The following is a 12,994-nucleotide window of genomic DNA, read 5'->3' as shown; positions in this document are numbered from 1 at the left end:
AGGGGTAGGAAGTGAGGAGAAGATTAAGATTGGAAAAGGTTGCCTTATCGTATTGAGTGATGAAAAAATGAGAATAATGTAAGGAGACGGAAGGAGTAGAACAGTAAGGGAGAGGGGAGGTGTAAGGTAAGGGGATGAGGGGGAAGAAAGTGTAGAATAAGTGAGAGGAGGAGAGGAGAGAGACCAGGAAGCAGCCGGAAGTAAGGTCCAGTGGGAGCAGTGTTTCAACTCACCAGGAGCATAATTAGCATTGAGTCACATAAAGATGTCATTAAGATAAACACGAGTTCTTCAGTTTGTCTCCTGGGAACCACCTTAACTCTGAATGTGAGTGTTTTACCTGCAATTGCGTGCTTGTGTTGCTCTACCAGGCACGGCTGAGTGTAGGAGGCAAGCAGGCTTGGGTATCTATATCTACATAATAGAATGTTTATTTGTCTGTCCAAAGTAGGAGGCCTGCAGATGCTTGGGGCTACCTCTCACCCCCTCCCCCAACACACACACACATACACAACCTGGTCCTCGCCAACAATACGTGAGCTACACATGTTCTTCAAGAGTTGAGAACTTGAGAACACACCAACAAGATGTTTGAAAATACTGAGTTATTTCCAAAAATATGTTTGGAAATAAATGCCTACTGACACAGGTGTAAGGGACACCTGACACAATAGCTAAGAGAAACGTTGATACAACGTTAATAACGTAAATTCGACGTTGAATCAACGTTGCCAGCGTACATTCAACATTGATAACGTAAACTCAGCCTTGATTCAACGTTGACAGCGTAAAATCGATGTTGAATTTACGTTAATCTCAGATATTGTGCCTACGGGACGTTCTCTGTTAACCTGGACACACATAGACGCCTATAAAGAGTTATTCCCCCTCTTAGCTCCCCGACCACAGGTGCTACACACCACGAGTCACGGCAAACATTCACACCACAGTGTTTAGGGCGGTTACAAAATGATGCTATACTAACCATATCCGAACTGAGTAACTGTAAAAGTTGAAAAAAATATTATGTTTTGTTATACAGAAGCTATGCTTAAAATTGTCTATAAGTATTATTATTATTTCTACTCTATTAATAATATTACCAAAAACTTATTATTGTGTTAACTATGACATTTGATGCGATATTGTGAAGCTGCAAACCGAGACATCTTACACTGCCTGAGGAGAAGGACTAAGAGAACTCATTTAACAGTGAAGAAAAATGTAGGTCGTTGAAACGAAGTGAAAAACAGAAACAAGAGAATTGGAAAAAGTTCAGATTTAGAGAAGGAAAACCTTCAGTAAACCTGAAACCATTGAAAACAATGGTTGAGAAGACAAGATGGATATATATATATATATATATATATATATATATATATATATATATATATATATATATATATATATATATATATATATATATATATATATATATATATATATATATATATATATATATATATGACAGTGTCAGACCACGGAGGAAAATTGAAACAGGAATTTCCTTAAGTACTTTCGTATATTAATACATCTTCAGAAGGAGTCACTCCTTCTGATGTATTAATATACGAATGTACTTAAGGAAATTCCTGTTTCAATTTTCCTCCGTGCTCTGACACTGTCACATTTTTAATCACGTGTTTATTTTTCGTGATTTACACACATAATATATATATATATATATATATATATATATATATATATATATATATATATATATATATATATATATTTATATATATATATATATATATATATATTTATATATATATTTTTTTTTTTTTTAATATTAGGGAAGGGAGTGCCACCTTTAGCTGGAAGAAGGGGGACCCATAGCCTCGGAGGAAACCACGCATAACGCATTAGAGGGAATGTTTAGATCCCCTCCAATACAGTTTCTGTGTGCTTTTCTCCTACCACCCCCTTCCTTAAATATATATATATATATATATATATATATATAAATATATATATATATATATATATATATATATATATATATATATAAATATATATATATATATATATATATATATATATATATATATATATATATATATATATATATATATATATATATATATATAAGCAAGGTCGCCACAGTAACGGCCGTGCTGGGGGGCCTCTGCACCAACAGAGCAACAAACACAACACAAAGACAACAAGAGCAAGGATCAATAGAGCCGCCAATAAGATGGTCATCCTCAAAATTAATTATCAGAGAAAAAAAGAGCGTTGTGAACTAGAGCCTCTGGAGTCCTGGTTGACTATGTGAACAACCTCTACTGTGTCCTGTCTGGTGGAAAGAATTGTCCAGTAGAGGAATTGTCTGTAGAGGAAACTACAGTTAACTAGTGGAACTAAAGCCTCTACGGCCAAATATACAAAGCCGAACTAGAAGCCCTAGAAATTTTGTTTTCACAAATTACCAGCGAATTTCTGTCATTCTGAACTGGAAGATTACAGAGACGCCCGCGCCCTCTATCACCTTGTAATACATTTCACTGAAAAGAAATTTAGTGTGAGGAAAACAATAGAATTAAGTCTCCACGCTGTAGAAGATTTTTGTCACTTGAAGTGCTGTAGAAGGTGACTACAGAAGGTACAGCTGAGCACAGAGGGGTACAGTTCACTATAAAGGGTACAGTTTGATAACTAAAAACCTACTTAATGTCCATAGGTTATACAGTGCATTTAATCCATATTCAGTATAGAGAAAGTCACAATAATGGGGCTCAAAGTTAGACACCCAACCCACACATCTGAAATGAAATCACAGTGCCGATGTTTCGGTCCGTCCTGAGCTGTCACAGTGCCATTGTTTCGCTCCGTCCGGAGCTGTCACAGTGCCATTGTTTCGCTCCGTCCGGAGCTGTCACAGTGCCAATGTTTCGGTCCGTCCGGAACCGTCACGACATGATAACGAAACGTCGCCACATTTCGCACATGTGAGTTGGGTCGCCTAGTTCAGTCTTAGCTTAACACTATGAGCAATGATATTAAATATATATAATCAAATAATGGTACATGGGTACACTTCAAAAGGAACACCACATATCATTCCATGGGAAACACCTGGCTTCCTATTCTATGTATCCGATAGCCCCTTGTCAGGTATCCCTCCCTAATATCTGCCTTTTCCAAGCTATACCTGTCCTACACTGACTGTACCTCTCCTATCCTGACTGTACCTGAAATATTCCAGCTAACTGTATTTTGTCATTCCTTAAAATATATCTAGATTTCTTGCATTGTAACTATACTTGACTTCCCTGTTCTGTCATACGCTGACTGCATCTTTTCCTTGTAGGTTGTCCTCACCTTGTCCTCACCCTCTGATCACCTTGTCCTCACCCTGTAACCACCCTGTGTTAGTTTTACCCTGAATGCACTTGTCATTCCTAGAGTATTCAAGCTCTATCCTGACCTTAATACTTCTCCTCATGATGTACCTGGTTGTTGCCACTGTGAATGTTGAGTACAAAGGTCCTGGCTACCCTGTACGTGTTCCAGTGTACCCTCTCTCATACCCCAGCTGGCGCTACACCTCCCTGCTTCCTACACCCTCGCCTGGCCTCTGGCCTCAGTCACCTGACCTCCCTGCTTCCTACACCCTCGCCTGGCCTCTGGCCTCAGTCACCCGACCTCCCTGCTTCCTACACCCTCGCCTGGCCTCTGGCCTCAGTCACCCGACCTCCCTGCTTCCTACACCCTCGCCTGGCTTCTAGCCTCAGTCGCCTGATCTCACCTGGCGTCCTCAGCGTCCTCAATGTTGAGTTCGTACTCGTAGTGAATCCTGGAGTCGTCCTTAGACTTGACAGAGACGGCGCCAGGAGAGCTGACCCTTGAGGCCGGCCTTGAAGCCACAGCCGCCTCTCCACCGCGGGTCTGGCCGTGGATGTAAGGGTACAGCACCGACTTGGCCCGCTGTCGACGCCGACGGAGGGACCCACCTGCAGGAGACGCAGAAGTGAGGGCGTGATGATGATTTGCACAGGATGAAGGAGGTAAAATAGCTGCCCGTTGGGTGCAGGGATGGTTTAATGTGAATAATACGTCTATTATATACACTATGTTCCCCCACGTGCAAACTAACAATGTACTGTGAAAATAAGTAACTCATAAAATAGTAACTGAAGGATGAGGCGGGACCCAAGAGCCGAAGTTCAGCCCCTGCGAGAACAGGTATGTGAGCACACAGTATAAACTAGGCTATCAAAATAATGACAGTCTTATTTTTGCTCAGGCTACTCCGTCAAACACGGAACCTTCAATATTGTCAACATAAAAACGTGACGAACTCCAAATATTTGCCAGCAATCAGGTCCGTAAACTGAGGAGGACACATCATACGGACAGCGATCTGTGGTCGTAGTCCCAAGGTCCCGGGTTCGAGTCTTGGCCGAGGCAGAAACAAATAGGCAGGGCTATCAAATGATACCTGTTCACTAAGCAGTAAATAGGTACCTGGGAATTATACAGCTGCTACGGACTGCTTCCTGGGGGATGTGTGTGTGTATGTGTGTGTGTGTGTGTGTGTGTGTGTGTGTGTGTGTGTGTGTGTGTGTGTGTGTGTGTGTGTGTGTGTGTGTGTGTGTGTGTGTGTGTGTGAGCGACAGAGAGAGAGAGAGAGAGAGAGAGAGAGAGAGAGAGAGAGAGAGAGAGAGAGAGAGAGAGAGAGAGAGAGAGAGAGAGAGAGAGAGAGACAGAGATGTAGATGTGATTGAGGAAAATAAGTCGGGAGAACGAACATTAGACAACCGACGGTTAGAAAGGCGGGGTCCAAGAGCTAACAGCCACAAACAGTAAACAAACACACACAATTAACTAGGAGAGATCTCACAGTCCAAAATACAATTCCTCAATATTTCTACAACATGTGTATCGAGATGTATTAAAACAAACATTTGTAAAGTCCCCAACTGCTCCCCTGGGAACACATACAACAGGCATACAAGTGTATGAATGTCCTGCAAGATATACAACACATCAGGGGGGAAATTACACGACAGTAACTCGTCTCTTGTTTGGCGTGACTGCACACATTATTCTTGCAATACTTGATTACTCTTCGATTTGTATCTTGAATGGAACTAAGTGCTTTGTCCACGTGAGTACAATGATGGTTGGTATTTAAGCTTTAGCCGTCCCCAGAGTGGTACAGCTTGACAGGTATATCTTGAGGTTATCTTGAGATGATTTCGGGGCTTTAGTGTCCCCGCGGCCCGGTCATCGACCAGGCCTCCACCCCCAGGAAACAGCCCGTGACAGCTGACTAACACCCAGGTACCTATTTACTGCTAGGTAACAGGGGCATTCAGGGTGAAAGAAACTTTTGCCCATTTGTTTCTGCCTCGTGCGGGAATCGAACCCGCGCCACAGAATTACGAGTCCTGCGCGCTATCCACCAGGCTACGAGGCCTATGAAATTATCCTGGTATGGTTCATGACACATCGAAGATTAGACACAGTCAGGTCCAAGCTCTTGGGACTGAGCTTCGAGTGTTGATAAATGCGAGAAGGAAAAAACAACTTGGGGAACAGGTTAGTTAGTGAGTAATGTTTGATGTGTGATCTGGGAGATGGATGAGCTCACGCATACACACACACACACACACACACACACACACACACACACACACACACACACACACACACACACACACACACACACACTCACACTCGTAAAAAATATACACAAAACCGGTGACAAGGAAAGATACCCAGGAGTGGATCAAAATAGTAACCCAGAGAAATATTAAAGAAACTGTTCTTAATATATATGAGCCCAAATTATGAGACCAAAATTGGAATATGCCGCAGTGGTGTGGTGGTCGTGTCTCAAAAAGAATATTAACTAGAAAGGGTGTAAAGACATCCTACGAGACCGCTCCCGGACCTGAAGGACCTGAGCTATGAGGAGAGACTCATGCCACGGCTAGAAGATTGGAGCAAAAGTGAAGATATGATTACAGCATATAAAATAGTAACAGGAATCGACAGAATTAGACAATGAGGAATCCGCCCTGGGAGACACACCCTGGGAGAGACACCCACCCTAGGAGACACCCACCCTGGGAGACACACCCACCCTGGGAGACACACCCACCCTGGGAGACACACCCACCCTGGGAGACACACCCACCCTGGGAGACAAACCCACCCTGGGAGACACACCCACCATGCTGGGAGACACACCCACCATGCTGGGAGACACACCCTGGGAGACACACCCTGGGAGACTCACCCACCCTGGGAGACACACCCACCCTGGGAGACACCCTGGGAGACACACCCACCCTGGGAGACACCCTGGGAGACACACCCACCCTGGGAGACACACCCACCCTGGGAGACACCCTGGGAGACACACCCACCCTGGGAGACACACCCACCATGCTGGGAGGGCTGCATGACGTCACCACCGTTGACGGGAGGGTTGGAGAGCGGAGGCAGAGCCACCTGGCGGTCGTTGTAGAGGTCGGTGCCTTGGGGTCCGGACACCACATACTCTCCCTTCTCCTGCAACATACACAACATACTCGTTAAGTCACGCCAACATCAACAACATACACATAAACTACCACCAACATACACAATAACTACCATTTAAGAGGTATGGAAAGGTACTTCACTTGTCCTCTCACTTAATACGTCGCATTTGTTTACGAAATATTGAGATTGAGCACTTGGTATCTATTACCTGGATTTACCTGAGGGGCCACTCTATAGTGGCCTCGGTGAGGGCAGGAAGCCGACGGCTTGTCAAAGGTCCCCTCCCCCATTTGTAATGACTTAAGAAACAACCGTTAAAATTCAAATTAAATTTGAAAGCAAACTGTCATCATTTCAAAAATCATAGACGCAGTTAAGGTAAAATTAGACGTAGAAGGTGATTAGTGTTTCTTGAGTTTGTTGGGAGACTTATAGACGGTTAGTCAACTATGGTGTTAAGAGGAGATATGTGCGGCTGGTTATAGGAGCAAACATTAACTTGTTCTGTCGCCCTGAAAGGTCCTATGAGGGCCTGTAAGGTCCTGTATGGTCCTGTGAGGGCCTGTGTGGCCCTGTGAGGGCCTGTGAGGGCCTGTGAGGGCCTGTGTGGGCCTGTGTGGCCCTGTGAGGGCCTGTGTGGCCCTGTGAGGGCCTGTGTGGCCCTGTGAGGGCCTGTGTGGCCCTGTGAGGGCCTGTGTGGCCCTGTGAGGGCCTGTGTGGCCCTGTGAGGGCCTGTGTGGCCCTGTGAGGGCCTGTGTGGCCCTGGTGTGCGTGTGTTTACATCTTAGGTAAGGCTGGAGATGGCACTGCACGCCACCAGGGGGGAAGGGGGAACTACTGTGTAAATCTTGAGGACTTTTAGTGACTGGATTTTCTGACTGGAGTTGTTTATCTTCGGCCAGAGCAGCGCGGGAACACGCCGCCTCCGCTCCTGATGCTGCACTGGACCAGCCCACCTCAACCATTTGTCCGCCGGGGCATTGAGGCTGCATTGCTCTAGTGAACGCAGCGCCTCTTTTGGTGGACGCAGCGCCTCTTTTGGTGAACGCAGCGCCTCTACTGGTGGACGCAGCGCCTCTTTTGGTGGACGCAGTGCCTCTTCTGCTGGACGCAGCGCCTCTTTTGGTGAACGCAGCGCCTCTACTGGTGGACGCAATGCCCCTGGCTGAGTGGTGGTAGGCGTGGCCGTGACCTACACACCACCTGGTCGATACCAGTTGGAAACTTGGCCACGCCAGAGTTGACCCCACTGGTACTGCCTTCCCGACACCCCCCCCCCCCATCCATCCACCCCCCCCCCCCATCCATCCACCCCCCCATCCATCCACCACATCCACAGTGACTCCACCAGCCGCCAGTTAGGCCTTAATTACCTTCTACAATCAGTCTCTCCGATCTTAACTACCATACACAGATAGTCACGTCTTTAAGAGCTACTAAATTAGATAAGCACAAGAGGCTAAGTCTTTAATAATGTCGAGTTTAGTTCAAACTACGCCACGGGTTTTGGAGGTTAATTGTACTGTAGTGGTTGGCGTGATGCATGTATAATGTCCTCAACTTCTGCTCCTCTCCCTTTTTCCTCTATTTTTTTCATTGTGTGTTCATTCAATTTATCCCTCTTACATGTTCTCTTCTCCTTCCCTCCCTTCTCTCGTTCTTTCTCCTTCCTTGCACTGTTCCTCCCTTTCGTACAGCCAACCGTAGCAAGTGCTGACCACAACAGATCCGTCTCTCAAGATACCAATTCATTGTCACTAATTATATAAACGTCAACTGTAACTCTGCCGATAACAGCATATGTGTTGTGGGTTCAGGTATGTGTGTGTTCAATAATACCATCATATGTTGGAGCTCAGGTATGTCTGTGTTCAATAATACCAACATATGTTGTTAGTTCAGGTATGTGTGTGTTCAATAATACCAACATATGTTGGGGCTCAGGTATGTCTGTGTTCAATAATACCAACATATGTTGTTAGTTCAGGTATGTGTGTGTTCAATAATACCAGCATATGTTGGGGCTCAGGTATGTCTGTGTTCAATAATACCAACATATGTTGTTAGTTCAGGTATGTGTGTGTTCAATAATACCAACATATGTTGTTAGCTCAGGTATGTCTGTGTTCAATAATACCAACATATGTTGTTAACTCAGGTATGTGTGTGTTCAATAATACCAACATATGTTGTTAGCTCAGGTATGTGTGTGTTCAATAATACCAACATATGTTGTTAGCTCAGGTATGTGTGTGTTCAATAATACCAACATATGTTGTTAGCTCAGGTATGTGTGTGTTCGATAATACCAGCATATGTTGGGCTCAGGTATGTGTGTGTTCAATAATACCAACATATGTTGTTAGCTCAGGTATGTGTGTGTTCAATAATACCAACATATGTTGTTAGCTCAGGTATGTGTGTGTTCAATAATACCAACATATGTTGTTAGCTCAGGTATGTGTGTGTTCGATAATACCAGCATATGTTGGGGCTCAGGTATGTGTGTGTTCGATAATACCAGCATATGTTGGGGCTCAGGTATGTGTGTGTTCGATAATACCAGCATATGTTGGGGCTCAGGTATGTGTGTGTTCAATAATACCAACATATGTTGGACCTCAGGTATGTGTGTTCAATAATACCAGCATATGTTGGGGCTCGGGTATGTCTGTGTTCAATAATACCAACATATGTTGGGGCTCAGGTATGTCTGTGTTCGATAATACCAACATATGTTGTTAGCTCAGGTATGTGTGTGTTCAATAATACCAGCATATGTTGGGCTCAGGTATGTGTGTTCAATAATACCAGCATATGTTGGGCTCAGGTATGTGTGTTCAATAATACCAACATATGTTGGAGCTCAGGTATGTCTGTGTTCAATAATACCAACATATGTTGTTAGCTCAGGTATGTGTGTGTTCAATAATACCAACATATGTTGGGGCTCAGGTATGTGTGTGTTCAATAATACCAACATATGTTGCTAGCTCAGGTATGTGTGTGTTCAATAATACCAACATATGTTGTTAGCTGAGGTATGTGTGTGTTCAATAATACCAACATATGTTGGGGCTGAGGTATGTGTGTTCAATAATACCAACATATGTTGGGGCTCAGGTATGTGTGTTCAATAATACCAACATATGTTGGGGCTCAGGTATGTGTGTGTTCAATAATACCAACATATGTTGTTAGCTCAGGTATGTGTGTTCAATAATACCAACATATGTTAGGGCTCAGGTATGTGTGTGTTCAATAATACCAACATATGTTGTTAGCTCGGGTATGTGTGTGTTCAATAATACCACCATATGTTGGGGCTCAGGTATGTGTGTGTTCAATAATACCAACATGTTGGGGCTCAGGTATGTGTGTGTTCAATAATACCAGCATATGTTGGGCTCAGGTATGTGTGTGTTCAATAATACCAACATATGTTGGGGCTCAGGTGAGCATGAGTTCAAAACTATGTTCAGTAGTTAAAAATAATCACATTGAAATATTAACACAGTTAATAAATAATAATTACCAGAATACCATAACAGTGCAGTAATATACTGTGAATTTATTAAGGAAATTCTGCTAGTAAAGATCAGAGAATAATAACAGTCGTTCGTAGTTATTACGAGCCATAACTAGTCATTACCAGGCATGGTTGACAAGGTGATTGTAACTGCCAGATCTTGGTGTGCTTGTATCATGACTGTCAAGGCCTTGTACCCTCTCCCCCCTCTCCTTGCTCAGTTGATCTTAACACAATGAGTTTAGGAATGATAAAGCAAACATGTTGACCAGACCACACACTAGAAGGTGAAGGGACGACGACGACATTCACAATCGACTTGAGAATGGTCCAGGACGAACCGAAACGTCGTCGTCGTCCCTTCACCTTCTAGTGTGTGGTCTGGTCAACATACTTTAGCCACGTTATTGTGACTCATCGCCTTGTATAAAGCAAACATATTTCTCTGAGTAAATTTGAACAAGTGCCAGCTAGTGTGATGGCTCTTGACACACATACACAGTGCCTCAGAGAGTGCCACACAGTGCCACGCAATTTCACACAGTGTCACTGAATGCACGCTTGCGTCTGGTAGACGCAAGAGAACGCAAGTGTACTGGATACAGGAATGCAAGGGGAACCAACTAATGAACCATAGTATGGCAAGTTTTTAACGATGCTTACTGCAACGAATATGTCGAAGAAATCATTAATGCGAGTGAATCGCAATGCTACCTCTGATGAAACGACCGTACCATGAGGAACTGCAGTGTCCGTCGCATCTATTGAACTCTTCTACAGGAACTTGATTTCAACGGCTCACGAGACGAAGCAAAATCCCGAAAGACATCATTTTGCGACGCTAACCAGACGACATTTGAGCAAGAGGGCAGGAAGAGCTCCACCAGGCGACAAGTCTTCCGGCACCCAAGGCCTGGTAATGTGTGCAGTATGTGGTCTGTGCCTCCACATGGCCACATGTGGTCTGTGCCTCCACATGGCCACATGTGGTCTGTGCCTCCACATGGGGACTGTCAGCCACAACATATAAACAAGGCCCCCATCAAAGATCACTCACATCATGTACATACACAATCAGATCATCATGAGAGGTACTCGTCACATCAGTGGTACGCTACAAGTTCATTACTTTATTATGCACTCCATACCCATCCCGTGGGCGGTGGTGGAGTGGGTTACAGAGGCACATAATGGGTTCAGGAACTGAACCCCATAGTTCGTTTAGCTAAGCAAGTGATAATCTTTTGAAGCTACTTATGCAATTGTTAATGTGGCATATACATGTACATATATATATATTTCATATACACAAATACATATACATATCAATACTATTTTTATACCACAAGATTCGACGGGCTGACGAAGCCCGTCTCCGGCTGGCTACGGAGACAGGACAGGACAGTTCTGTCCATTGCTTACCTAAATGTAATTCCATTGACCCAAAGTATGAAATAACTGCCATAAAACAGTGAGGAGCTGTATGTAATTATCTTTATCCTCATGTAATTCAGTCATGCGACACAAAACATTATAATAAACTATATATGACAAATCTTTGGAACCGGAAAGAAGGATCGCACCATCGTCTTGATCTACCCAGACGCAGGTTCGATCCTCCGTCCTTACTATAAAGTTTTCTCACACACACATTATATATATATATATATATATATTGTGACGATAATCTCCTTCAAGAGATTGAGCCTGCTCTTCCCTCCAAAATTACGTCTTCACAACTATATAAAAGACTATGGAAGAAATGTCCAACAACGACAACAAACACCAGCAAGGCTTGCCAGGGTGAGCAGAAACGTATGCAACCAGCCACCTGTTCGAACTCCAACCACCAAACTACCCGTTGATCGCTACGGCTCCGCTGATTGGTCGCCGGTCTGGCTGCACCTGCCTCGCCCCCAATACTACCTGATGTCTGGGGTCGCCCCAACATCAGTCCTCAGAATGTTCCGTGCTTTCGTAGCCAGCACTCCTCCCAGCTAGACGTTAGCGTGTACTGAGAGAGGTGGTGGCTTTAAGCCAATATTCCAGCACCTCCCACTTAACTGTTGTGTTGCACTTCTTGTTATTTTGCCTTAACGTAACTTTCATTTTGTCATTTAAGTATTCTTATTATTTTGATTCATTGATTTTATCATAAGAATTTATTTGTGCATTATTTTCATGTTTTGATTTATTTAACGTAATTAAAATTTCATTGTTAAAGTTTTACTTGTGTTTTGTGTGTCTTCTCCTTACCTTACCACAGACGAAGTTCCAGTTTTTCTATTTTTTTTTATAACTATGTGACGAGGCCATACCCCTAGCCTTAAACAGCCGAACACCAACGCGTTACCGTCACAAGTTATATGGGGGCCTGTCCGGGAGCCTCACTCAGGTACTGGTGCCAAGTGGTAATTTATGGTAAGCGTATTTAACTCTGTTAACGTAGCTTTACTATTTTTCATTCAATTTCATTTTTTATAAGGTGCGGTGTATTGTGCATTACGAGAGTAACATATAGTGAAGGTGAGACAACTTTGGATTACGTGGTGACTGTAGGCCGCAGTCATACTCTTAATTGGTCATCTCTCCCTCCTTGTTATTACTCGTATTTACAATCTATGTCCCTTGAATATTTCTCATTCTGACAGATCATCATATTGGTACCCTGGTACTGTGGTCTGCCCCGGGTCAAGAGTACCCAATCTTCTGCAATCTGACTGTAGGAGGACAAAGAGGGCCATAGTTCCTCTAGCTCGAACTTTAGTTGCTGAATTGGGACCTCAGCAGCAGTTCTCGTCACCAGTTGACACCTCGCACCCCTACACGTCAGTCAGAGATGATGATACATACAACGGTAGGGAATTAGCTTATTTTTTCAGAGCACAAAAATTCGCTAATTCTGTAAGTATCATATTAAATTCAGTGGGAAAAACTTGCTTTATGTCCTATAGAGACTTGGCAAGG

General features: G+C 43.7%; 1 protein-coding gene across 2 annotated transcripts in view; it reads right to left on the bottom strand.

The window, feature by feature from the left end:
* The window catches only part of DCX-EMAP (Doublecortin-domain-containing echinoderm-microtubule-associated protein), a 92,659-nt gene that overhangs the window by 34,415 nt on the left and 45,250 nt on the right, over nucleotides 1–12,994 (bottom strand). For both annotated transcript variants that reach the window (XM_069337328.1, XM_045754702.2), the window contains exons 2-3: nucleotides 6,399–6,525; nucleotides 3,752–3,956 (exon numbers count right to left, since the gene is read on the bottom strand). In XM_069337328.1, the coding sequence (XP_069193429.1) occupies nucleotides 3,752–3,956; nucleotides 6,399–6,525 (332 nt within the window). The remainder of the gene's footprint in view (nucleotides 1–3,751; nucleotides 3,957–6,398; nucleotides 6,526–12,994) is intronic.

This window comes from Procambarus clarkii, chromosome 37 (assembly GCF_040958095.1).
Source record: "Procambarus clarkii isolate CNS0578487 chromosome 37, FALCON_Pclarkii_2.0, whole genome shotgun sequence".
Taxonomy (NCBI): Eukaryota; Metazoa; Arthropoda; class Malacostraca; order Decapoda; family Cambaridae; genus Procambarus; species Procambarus clarkii.
This window is presented reverse-complemented; position numbering and strand designations above follow the sequence as displayed.